At 40.6% G+C, this 12,727-nt stretch overlaps 1 protein-coding gene across 2 annotated transcripts in view; it reads left to right on the top strand.

Annotated features, from left to right (window-relative positions):
- The window catches only part of il11ra (interleukin 11 receptor subunit alpha), a 77,833-nt gene that overhangs the window by 34,362 nt on the left and 30,744 nt on the right, over positions 1-12,727 (top strand). For both annotated transcript variants that reach the window (XM_067984329.1, XM_067984339.1), the window contains exons 2-4: positions 2,096-2,189; positions 3,300-3,360; positions 11,322-11,488. In XM_067984329.1, coding sequence (XP_067840430.1) covers positions 2,096-2,189; positions 3,300-3,360; positions 11,322-11,488 — 322 coding nt within the window. The remainder of the gene's footprint in view (positions 1-2,095; positions 2,190-3,299; positions 3,361-11,321; positions 11,489-12,727) is intronic.

Here is a 12,727-nt window from a genome sequence, read left to right as displayed (position 1 = left end):
TTCGTGGAGGGGGTGGGGGGCTGGAGAAGGTTGCAGGAGGCAAGGCCATGAAAAAGATTTAAACAGGAGGTTGTGAATTTTAAATTTGAGGTGTGAGTGACTCGGAGATCAACGAAGACAGAGGTAGTGTGGTGGAACTTGGCGTGGGATAAGATATGGGCTGCAGAGTTTTGGATGAGATGAAGTTTTGGCAGATGGAGAATGGCAGGCTGGTCGGGAGTATTGAAGGGGTTGTGTCTGAAGTTGTCATGAATGAGGGTTTACATGGCAAATAGGCTGAGGTAGGGGCAGATGTGGAAGTAGGTGGCCTCTGTGATGGAGAGGATATGCGGTTGGAATCCCTGCTTAGGGTTGATTAGGATGCCGAGGTTGCAAACAGTCTGGTTCATCCTGAGACAGTGGCCAGGGAGGTGGATGAAGATGGTGGTGAGAGTATGGAGCTTGTGGTGGGGTCAAAGCTGATGGCTTCAGTCTTCCCAGTATTTAGCTGGAAGAAGTTATGGCTTATCCAAGGCTGGATATGAGACAAGCTGTCTGACAGCACAGAAGCAGTGTAGGAATTGAGAGGGGTAGGGGAGAGGCAGAGCTAGGTATCATCATATATGTAGAATCTGACCCTATGACCACAGGGTAGTATTTAGATGAGGAAGAGGAGAAGGCTAAGGAGAGCCTAGCTACAATTGAATATGTACGAGTGCGTTAGAGCAAGATTCTGACCAAGGCTGCAGGTACGTCAAGGAAAAATAGCGTACCACAGTCACAGTCACACTTTTTCGGGTGGTGGGGGCTGATGACGGCCAGGAATGGAAGTTGGGTGATCAGGAGTTTCGTGGGAACGAGGGCGAGGGAGCATGGTCTCATGCTTGAGATGAGCTTAGAAAGGGCATGATATACATATCCTGTGTGTGTGCATTAAATTAATAATATTGATACTGTGTATTACCCCAATTTTTTAGGATTTGTATCATTTTCTACCATACTTGAATAAACGCTTGATAAGAAGGGTTAAAATTGTAATAAAAAACAGAAAATGCTGGAAACACTCAGCAGGTCAGGCAGCACCAGTGGAGAGAAAGAGTTAACGTCTCAGGTCGATGACCTTTCATCAGAACTGGAAGATATTGGAGATAAACAGCTTAAAATTGTGTGTTAGTGTTGACTGCTTGCAAGGTTATTTTTTTTCTTGGTCCATTGAAAAGGAGAATAGCAAAGGAGTTACGTGGGCAAAGAAATTAGTACAGGACTCGGTTATGTGGAACTGTAGAAAGTTAGTGGCACAATTAAAGAAATTTTACAAATGTAACATATACAGACTAGTAAACTGTAGACTGATACTAATCCAGTTTGATAAGATTAGTCTGTGTCTATTTCCAAAGCTCCATAGTGAATTAGAGAGAGAAGACTGAGCAAAGACCATGAGGCTTTGTGTTTTTGTGTAAATGTCCCTAATGGTTCTCTTGCAGTTCTTCACTCTAATCTCAAATTAGATGGAACTCCAATGCAGGTGAATAGCTTGGTACATTTCAGAATGTTTTCTTGCTTAATGTATGTTGTGTGATGCGGCGGCCTTTTTAATTACCATTCTTTTGATGGAGTTGTTTTCTGTATTCCATTGTAACATAATGTGAAGGTGCATCATTTATCAATGAAATAAAAAAGGATAAAAAATATTTGTCCCCACTCCGAGGACTAATGTATTGCAGTCTGAGAACATCTGGGGAATTAGTCACTCAAATCAGTTTTCGATATCTGGACTTTTTCTTCTAGGTGATCACTGGACTCTTAACAGATCAGTGTCAAATGTGATTCTTCTGTCCTTTCTGATATAGCTGTACAGGCCCTGATGTATATCTGTTAATTTACAACAATAAAGAGAAAAGGTCAATACTTTCCAGAATATCCAATATTTAGCTGCTAATCTGTGGTACAGTAGTAATTTCCTGTATCCATACAATTTAAGAAGGTCAACGTTTTGTGTTCAAGGTCCCTTTAAAAATGGATGGGTTTTATCTGTACCTATGAGTTGAATAAATTCTGCTGTATTTTTAGATAATACATAAACCTTCAAGTGCCTATTATTTTCTTCTCATTCCAGATGATTGGTTCTACCTCCTCTCTTTGCCATGTAGTTGTTTTGGCCACAGTTTCTCTTTTGATTCCAGCTGGAACAGAAATTTTCAGAGGGAAAGGTAAGCTTGCTGGCTTTTTTGGAGGGAGTAGAGAAAGGAAGCACTGACATTTTCTTTTGAACAACTGAAAATGCACAGCAACTGGTAGTACAGTGCCTTGAAGGCTTGGGTGTGGCATTAGAGAATAGTGGATTACAAGTTCAGTCTTCCACCTCCACCAACAACTGTATCTTGGCTGTACTGTTGTGGTGAGAAGGTGGGGAAAAAGTTAGATGGAAATCTTATACTTAGATCTTTGTAAATGACCTTAGAAGGGGCAGAGGGGAGATGAAAAGAATGCACTCACTGGATGGTATATACTCTGAAAAAATTCTCAAATAGAGTTCCAAAGATATGTACTTTATCTTTAACTCCACCCCAACTTTTTGGATTTGTATTCTTTAAATGGTATGGGTTAAGGATTCTAATCAAATGATCTTGGTTTACTTTATTGAATTTTCTTTACGTAACTTTAAAAATAATTCATGTGAAGCTCTTTGAAACATTTCTATACATTCGTCACTAAACAAATGCAAGTCTTTCTGTTACATAAATATTGGCATTTTTTTAAAGGACTTGTTGACTTGAAAGTTAAATTGAAAAGTTGGTTCATCTAAAAGAGGATATGATGGCAAACAAGGTAAATAGTCTACTCATTAGACCATTATCTGTGACATAACAAATCTTTTGGTATGGTAGCTCTTTTCATTGTTGTGAAATACAAACCATTTATAAATTCTTCATTCTAAAATGGGCCACCTTATAATACTTTTATAAATAGCTCCCATTATGCAAGCTTTCACAGCCTGTCCTGTGTTCTAATCTGATCGGCCTCACTGTTCAATGTAATACATTGACTTGCTCTGGTAAATTTACTTACAATACTATGTTTATTCAAAACGTGCCATGCAAACATAACAAATTTCCTGTAACAACTTTTTGGGCAGAGTGCAAGACGAGAAATAAATGTCAAAACTTTTAAGCATACTGCACCTATGCTTACATTGCATCAACGTGGCTTTAAATTACTAATATATGACAGCCAGTGCAGTTGTGACACTAGTGCCGCAGAGCATGAGATGGGGACAAGTGTCTGAAGTTCTGATTATAATTTATTTTGTTCTATCCTAGATGTTTTGCTTGGAAGAATAGGAACAGATATAACCTTGCTGTGCAATGCTGCTAATGACAGGTACTGAGTTAAGTTCTGATTAATCATGGATGTGTGTATAAAGTGGCTTTCTTTTTTTTCCTTTTACACCCATATCCCACTCAGTTCTCTTCTAGGTGGTGTTGTGCAATAGGTGTGACTTCATATAGCAGTATTGTCTCATCGCTTAGCTAGGGAGAAAGAGAGGTGTCATATCCTTCGATTTTGATGTTTTGGCTAAGACCAGCAAACCACAACCACAACCTCTGTTCATGTAGTGTATTTAATGTTAAAAACAAATTTCACAGAAAACGTGAAAATGGATACTGAGCTAAGTAAAGAGGAATTAGGAGGGACGATAAAAAGTTTGGTTAAAGAGTTGGGTTTTGAGGAGATTTTTAAAGAGGGAGATGGAGAGGTAGAGGGATTTAGGGAGTAAATCTCAGATTGATGAAACCAGGTACCTGAAGGCTGTGCCACCACTGGTGAAGTGAAGGAAGGAAGGATGCACAAGAGTACCAGAGAGGTTGGGGCAGTGGGGTGGAGGCAATACAGGAAGGTGTAGAGATATGGTGAGATTAGGTCATCGAGGGATTTAATGATGAGGACAAAGATTTTGAACTTGAGGCATTAGAGACAGGGAATTGATGTAGGTCAGCAAGGACTAGGATGTTGGGTGAGTGGGACTTATTGTGGGACAGTATGCATGCCACAGGGTTTTAGACATGTTGGAATTTCTGGAGAGTTGAGGATGGGAGACCGGCATGGAGAGAGTTAGATTAGTCGAATCTGGGGGTGACAAAAGACAGCTACAAGAGTTTCAGTGACAGAGGGGCTGAGGTAAGAGTGGAAGTAGGTCACGTTACAGAGGAGGAAGTAAGCAGTCTTTGTGATGGAGGGTATATGGGGTCTGAAACTCAGTTCATTGTCAAACAGGATGATGACCAAGTGTGTGGCCAGGTAGTGGAATGAAATCTGTATCTAGGAAGCAGGATTTATGTTGGGGGGGGGGGGCAAAGACAATGCATTCAGTCTTTCCTATGTTGAACTAAAGGAAGTTAACACTCCTCCAAGATTGGATGTTGGACAAGCAAACTGACATAGCACAGTGGTGGTCAAGACGGATAGTGTGAGAGGTAGAACTGAAGGTCATTGGCATACATGTGGACGCTAACCCCATATTTGCAATAGATATGACTGAGGGGCAGCAGTTAGATGAGGAACAGTTACATAGAAATTACAACACAGAAACAGGCCATTCGGTGTTTATCCTCCACACGAGCAGTATCCTAATCCCACGTACCCTGCCTTTTCCCATATCCCTTTATTCCCTGTTCCTTCAACCACCTTTCTAACCCATTCTTAAATGTTGAGACGGTCTCTGTTTCAATCATTAACTCTGGCAGCGCATTCTATAGCATCACAAACCTTGATGTAAAGAAGTTTCTCCTGCCCTCTATTCTAAATCTCTTACACTTAATGTTCTAGATCCTCAATCACTGGAAACAGTCTGCTTCCATCTACTCTTCCCCATCGTTCATAATTTTAAACATCTCTTTCAAATCACCCCATAATCTCCTCTGTTCTAACAAAAGCATGATGTGGAGATGCCGGTAATGGACTGGGGTTGACGATTGTAAACAATTTTACAACACCAAGTTATAGTCCAGCAATTTTATTTTAAATTCACAAGCTTTCGGAGGCTCCGAAAGCTTGTGAATTTAAAATAAAATTGCTGGACTATAACTTGGTGTTGTAAAATTGTTTACAACTAACAAAAGCAGACCTTGATTTACAACTCTTTCTTCGTATTTGTATTTCCTCATACCATGCAGCATCCTAGTGAATCTGTGTTGTACCCGCTCTTTTGCCTCAACATCCTTCAAATAGTATGGAGCCCAAAACTACACAGTCCTCCAACTGTGGTCTTACTAATTTTCCATTACATCTCCACTTTTATATTCTATATCTCTTGCCATAAAACCCAGAGTTCCAATACCTTTTATTTTAATGGCCTTATCCACTTGATAAGAAGGGGACCCAGGATAAATCCTTGGAGGCGAGGCTGCAAAGTTGATGGTTAGTGGGTGGGAAGAGAAGCTATGCTTTGGCTATGTTTGTATAGGTAGGAGTGGAACCATATGAGGATAGGTATTGGATGAGTTGGGTGGTCAACCGTATCGAGCATTGCCGGGTGTTGAGGCGAAGGAGGAATAAAGCATCATGTCCATGTTCATGAGCACAGATCAAGTCATTTGTAACCTTGGTTGGAGCCGTTATGTTACTGTGAGACGGGCAGAAACCGGACCGGAGAGATTCAAATAGAGAGTGAAGAGAGACGTGGACATGGTTGGGAGATGATATTTTCAAGGAGATTGGAGATGGAGCTGTAATTGAGGGTTTTTTAAGGGGGTGATAATAGGGGTGAAGTGAAATGATAAAGTGTGAAGTCAATGTTTTATCCTCATACTAAGGCTGCTTTGTTTCTCTTGAGATTTATGCTGTGTAAATGTGTGTTTCTAAAAGTATCATAGTAATGCAGTACTCCGTAAAGTGCTGACAACGAAACTTCTTTGAATAAGTCTTCCCTGCAATAGAACAGGATGAAATGTGAAGTGTTGAGAGAGGGAATTCTACACCAATACTGCATTGTCAATTCCTTGTTTCTTGCTGCTTTATTACTCTTGTGGTTGAGGCAAATGGTTTATGAACTGAGTACACTATCAAGGGTCTGTGGAACTTAATTTCCATGGGTGGGCGTAATGAATTGGGACATGACATGGTAAATGTGATCACTGTAGTGTAGTTCTAGAGCAATTCAAATGCAGATGTGAAATAAAATCTGTAGTAGAGCAGCACTGGGGGAAAAGCAGAGAATCAATGGACTTTGCTGGAAGCTTTTCATAAAGGGTTCTTTGTTACAGTTTGACTGACTCCCAGTTAATGCCTTGTAACTGGGAAGTTGTATAGCCATCTGCTCAGTACAAGTACAACGTTAAAATTTATTTTGAATATGTTTTGAAAGTTAAGAAAATTACTGTAAAGTGACCAACTTTTCAATTAGATTCACATTTGTAAAACACTTAACATTACTATATTTCAAAAGTGACTACACTTCAAAAGTACTTAATTGGTTGTAAAGCAATTTGGGACATCCTGAGATTGTGAAAGGTGCTATATAAATGCAAGTCTTTCTTCTACTGTGATGTTTTTCTTCAGACTTCATTTTAGAAGGTAGAATTGGAATGACTAAAACAGAATTGTTCACAGCACATTGAACACAGATGTAACACTGTGTAATGTAATTTAAAAGAATGTTTAAATTAATTTTTAGGTTGTATTTTTAAAACACAAAGACTAGAATATAGCTCATTTCCAGTTTCTAATAGTTCAGGTGCATGAATTGGAATAATGGGCTCGATTTTTGGACGTCCGAGCCGGCGGGGTGGGGGGCTCCGAAAATCGGGGATTCCCGGGGCGGGTCCGGAGCCCGGCTCCAACCCGCCCACTTCCGGGTTCCCCAGTGACGGGCTTAGATGCGCGCGCAGCCCCCGCATGAGTGACTCCGGCCGGCAATTAAAGCCGGCGGGATCCCACTTAAGGCAATTAATGTGATAGTTTAGGTCGTTAGCAGACCTGATTTGTAAGATATTAGGAGGGGTCGGATTTTCATCTCAACTGAGCGTGTTTCCCCTTCTGGGGGAAACACTCCCAGCTGAAATGGATGTGTTGCAGCCACTAGCCTGTGGCAGCTGCAAAGGTCCATCTGACAGGTGGTGGTGGGGGAGACCCTCACTCATTGCAGGAGGCCACTCTGTCAATTTGGACAAAGTTTGGCCTCCACCACCCTCCTCCTAACTATCAAATTCACCAACTTGGAACCTCAACCCCGGTGTGCAGACACATTTTACCTACCTTGCGGACCCCCTCAAATGTACATCTTCCGGATGGGGGCCACCATAGCTGCAGTCATGACCTCGGAGGATGAACAGCATCACCGGCCACGCCGTCCACCTCTGACACGTGGAGCTGCACAACATAGTGCTGTGACACATCCACCTACACAGCAGGAGGGAGGGCAACCGCAGAGAGAGATGCGTCGCAGAAGGCACTACCCTCACCACAGGGTCTACGGACCAAGGCTCAGCTTCCAGGACCTCTCTGAGCAGTAGTGCACACGGAGGCTCAGAGTCACTCGACATGTAGTCGTGGACATCTGCAGCCTCCTTGATGCAGAGCTGCTCCCGGCTGGCCCGAGCACCATCTTACCTGTCGCTGTCAAAGTCACCACTGCCCTCAACAACTTCTCCTTCGCATCCTTCCAGAGTGCCACCGGGGACATCGCCGACATCTCTCCGTCATCTGCACAAAAAAGCCCTGAAAATACACCTCCACGCACTCTGCAGTGACACAGTGGGTGGCATCAGTTGTGGGTCTTCATGGTGATCCTCAGGAAAGGGCATTATTGCACAAACCAGACAAGATTTGCAAAGATGTGGCAGTAGTGGTGACAATATAATATGTAATGTGAGTTGATCAGAAATCAAATATAAGTAAAAACCATGACAAACCCTCAAACACCCTTGTGTATCCCCTTCATGCTCACAACACGTTTGCCTTACGCTTCCTACTGCACATATGTGATACATGCCCTGTGGCTGCAGCACAGGTAGTGGCAGGTTGAGTGAGGCTGACCGTGAAAGAGATGCATGAGAGGGTGAGTATGAGACGGAGCCATGAGATTGTATGAGGATTGGGTTGAGTGGTAGTGGTGGGATGAGTACTGGCGAGGTGAGTAGGTGCAGGTACAATGAGGATGAGGTTTGAGTGGATGTGAGGAGTGATGTGATAGAGTAGTGTTGGCAGTGCAGAAGGAGATGTGGGGTGGGGGCTGTGATGTGGCAGATGGAATGAGTAAGTGTACTCACTTCGGCTGACCTACTTAGGTCATTGAAGCGTCTCTTGCACTGTATGCAGGTGCGTGATACGTTGGTGGTGCTGGTGACCTCCTCTGCCACCTCGAGCCAGGCCTTCTTGGTGGCAGAGGTGGGCCACTCCCCCTCCTCCTCATCCCATTCAGTAGGACCTGGAGTGAAGCATCATTAAACCATGGCATTAAACCTGGGAGCAGCCTTCCCCCTGGGCTGCTCCATGCTGTAATTTTGGCTCCTTTCTGCAGCATCAGTCAGTGGAGGACTTCCCCTTTAAATAGGGCTCCTCCAGCTGACAGTCTATGATGCGGGTGCGCAGTCCGCCCGCTGCGCAGCTTTCCAGCGCGAAACCCGGAAGCCAAGGTAAGTGGCTTCAATTAGGCTGCGATCACGTGCAGAGCACCCCGAATTCACTGTGCACGTTACCCACGCGCCCAGTCGACACCCCCCCCCCCCCCCCCGCCACTGCCAATATCGAGCTCTATGAGTCTGTATGGTATTTGGTTAATGATAACTTGGTGGATGTTTAAATCTGAACTTTTCAAAAAGCATTAATAGTTAGCACACCATCCTTTCACCTCTGGATGTAAGTCTCAATCCAGTCTATGCTGGCAGGATGAAGGTTCCATTTCTCCACTTCCTGTAAATGCTGTACATGGAAGACATGGGCTAATCTGGGACACAGCATGGATTTTTAAAGGGCAGGTTGCACCTGGCTAATTGAACTGAATTTATTTCAGGAAATCAAGAGTGTATAAGTAAAGTGAATGTGGTGAATATATATATATATTTGATTTTCAGAAGGTATTTAAGTTGCCACCTGAGACTTGTTTTGAAAACTAAGGCATATGGTATTAAAGGGAATGAAGCCGCATGGATCCATGGATCTCCAGAAAGCAAAGTGTCGGATTAAATTGACATCTTTTTGGAATGGTAGCATGTTGGTGGTGGTGTAACCAAGTGAGCTGTGCTGGGTCCTCTTGTTTTCCATTTATTTACACATTTTGGATATAGCCACAAGAGAAATTATGCTGAAGGTTGCTGATGTTACCAAATTAGAGAGCATGGCAAACTATGAGGAGGAATGCTGCCTCTACTGTTAATGCATTTGAATTGCTTCCTTTATTCAGTTGTTCGATGTGGCCAGCCTTTTATAAACTAACCAGAGCTTTGAATTGCTGCCTATATTAACTATGGTTAATGATACCAATTAGTAGAGTGGGAAGATAGGTGGCAGATGCAGTTCAGTGCAGAGAAATGTAAATAGTACATGTTGGGAAAACTAAGACTCTTAATGGTGGAAGAACAGAGAGATCTAGAATTGAAGGTACATAATAAAGGTGGGAATGTGGGTAGGAAAGGCCATTTAAAGGTAATGGGATTCTGGGTTTTAAATATAAAAGCAAGAAAGTGATGTTGAATTTGTGTAGACATTGGTTGGGTCACAATTGGTATATTGCATGTAGCTCTAGGCATTTCATTAAAGGGAGACTATGAGAACCATGGAAATGGTATTGTGAAGATTCATTTGAATCATGCCAGGAATTAGAAGTTAGAGTTATGAATAAAGACTTGAAAAATTTGAGTTTTTTTCAGAGGATTAAGGGGAGTTCCAAGAGAGTTTTTCAACATTATGAAATGTTTGCAAGAGTAAATAGTGTAAGACTGTTTGCAATGGTTGGCAAATTGGTACCGTGGGGGACTAAACTCGGGATTCTTGCTAGAAGAATGAAGGAGGGTAGAAGAATTTTTTTTCACACACTAGATTATTAGAATATGGAATGATTTAGCATAAGTGGCTAATAAGGCAGAAACTGACATTTTAAAAGAGAATTGGATAAGTATTTGAAAAGGAAGAATATTAAAGTATGCAAGAAAATGGAATTAAAGTATATAGCTTCAGTAGATGAGCTAGCACAGGCAAGATGGGACGAATAACAACTTCCTATGTTATTTCTATGATCTGTGAGAACTATATTATAAAGCTACAATATAATCTTATCTTGGAACATTCTACAAATCTAAATAACCATATTCAATAACTTAACACTATGATGTTACACAGGAAGAACTCCATAAATTCCTTATTTTAATGGTGGATAGATGCCTGAGAGTAAAACTTAGAAGCGATTTTAATTTTAGAGGGGGTATTTGTGTGTGTGTGTGGTTACACTGTTAAATTTGAAATGTGTGTGTATATGTGTGTGTGTGTGTGTGTGTGTGTGTGTGTGTGTATATATATATTTATATATTTATTTATATTTATTTGTGTTTGTCTGTAAAGGTAAAATGCATTCATTATGGTATGACATTGGGGTTTATGGTATTTACTCATTTCCATCCCCTTTCAAGTTAGTCTTTTGTATTCATGCTGTATTCATTTAATGGAGTGGCTCTAGCTCTTTGAAATCCATACCACTTGTCTGTTTCTCTCTGGTTCATCTGATGGTATTCTGAGTTCTGTGGGATTGCAAATAATTACATTTTTTTTCCTTTGTTGAATTTGTTGATGACATTCCTCTTTAGCTTTCACTAGAAATTAAGATAGACATTAGACATAGTCTAATAGTGAGACTGGTCCTTTAGGATCTTGCTCACAAGTGCTAAGGAGAAAGAGTATGCCTTTCATCCCTACACCTATAGAAGTTGGAGGAGAGAATTATGAGTGAAAATATAGAGATGTGATGGAGAATCAACAGAAAGCTAGACAAGCCAGGAAAAGGTTTTGTAAGAAGTTAGAGAGAAATGATAGTCAATCCTACTATCATGAAAGCAAGCTTTCCAGGAAGAAATAAAAGTGCCAGACAAACAAGGGTGACTGTATCAGTTAAAGTTAGTATGTGATAACTCTTTTGGAAGTTTATGAAAGAGAAATATTTGCAGTGGTCCTGGGTAAAGGGGAAAATGTCATGTAGAAATGAAATGGAAACTCAACCATTGAAGTAAAATAGGTTGAAGTGAAAATTTTCAGGACCACCTCTAACTCCTGATATGTGAAGATTTACTCATTGTTTTCTTGAGGCTTTATTGCATGCTCTAAATTATTCTTACAGTATGTAATTTTATCAACAGGATTATTCAGTGGAAGGTTAATGGGACCCTTGTGGCCCTAAATAATAATACAAAAGTACAAAATGGAAACCTCATGTTGTTGATGGCAGGCTTGCCGATGGAAGGAAGTTATAGTTGCCATGACGAGACTGGAGGATTGTTGCACTGGACTCAACTAAAACTTGGATGTAAGTCAAGTTTATGTTTCGGCAGAGGTCTGTCATATCCGATAACATTTGTAAAAGAATACTGCAGTGGATTTTATTACAATTCAGTTTCTAATCAGAAAATATATTGCTATAGGCAATTTTTAACTCAAGATATTAACCTTTTGATATCTTCTTGGGGATTATGATTAAAGCTATTTAAAGTGTATTAAGATGTTTATTTAAAACTTTGTGTATGAGAGTATTGAATTTCCTTTTACAAATTGATTTTCTATCCTAGTGTCAGGAAAAAGTAATGCTAAAATTTAGAATGCTCAGACTTGTTACATAAAGAACCATAAAATAATTTGGTTTAATGGATAAAATTCTGTTGTTTATTAATTGGGATTTGCTGAGTTTTTAATAATGAATATCCAAGGAGTCTATGCATGAATGGGATACCCAACATTTATAAATCAAACAATTCAGAATATGCTGGAAATACTTTTCTGTTTCCCCTTATTATTGGGAAGAAAGAACATTTTCAGCAAGAAGTCAACTTGTGTGGTTGGCACCTAGAATATTTCTTTTAAACTGCCTAACCCTACAATCTTCTGTAATTCTAAATCATGTTTAGGAGAATAGACCAGCTTGAGAATCATTTTCAGCACTATTTCAATATTGAATTTTTACAGTAAATCATAGGCAGTGTTTACCTTTCATAGCCATCAGTTTTCCAGTTGGAATGCACCAGTGACCACAGGCTTCGGTTTGAAAGCACTATATAAAATTCATATCATTCCGTTCCACTTGTAAAGATGCTATAAACCAATTCCAATGTCTTTGATATTTATAATTGGAATTGGAAGCTTATGTTCTTAATTTAGGATTATTCTGGGAAGTACTTCAATTATTTGGTGGTGGGGGAGTGAGGGCTTTGTATTTTATCTTGAGCACTAGAATGGGTATGTTTATTCTAGTAGTTCATGCCTGCTTCCAAATGGAGACTCAGTTACCCATCTTATGAATGAACATGTCTTTGTGTTTCTGCCTGCTATTTTGCATAGTTCCATCACCAGTCCTTTCTATTGTCTAAGACCCGAATATCAATTTCTTGCATTCACTTTCATGAACGTGCCAAATATAGATATTCTGGTACCCTCATAATCCGAAGGCACTGAATGGGGTGTTTATGGATTGACCAGAAATTGGCTCAGTCAGAAGTGAAGGGTTGTACAAGGAACTACATAATGTGGATCATCACCGGTCTGTGTTCGGATC

The sequence above is a fragment of the Heptranchias perlo genome, chromosome 1, assembly GCF_035084215.1.
Source record: "Heptranchias perlo isolate sHepPer1 chromosome 1, sHepPer1.hap1, whole genome shotgun sequence".
NCBI lineage: Eukaryota > Metazoa > Chordata > Chondrichthyes > Hexanchiformes > Hexanchidae > Heptranchias > Heptranchias perlo.
Note: the sequence above shows the minus strand (reverse complement) of the source record. Positions and strands in the feature narration are given on the sequence as shown.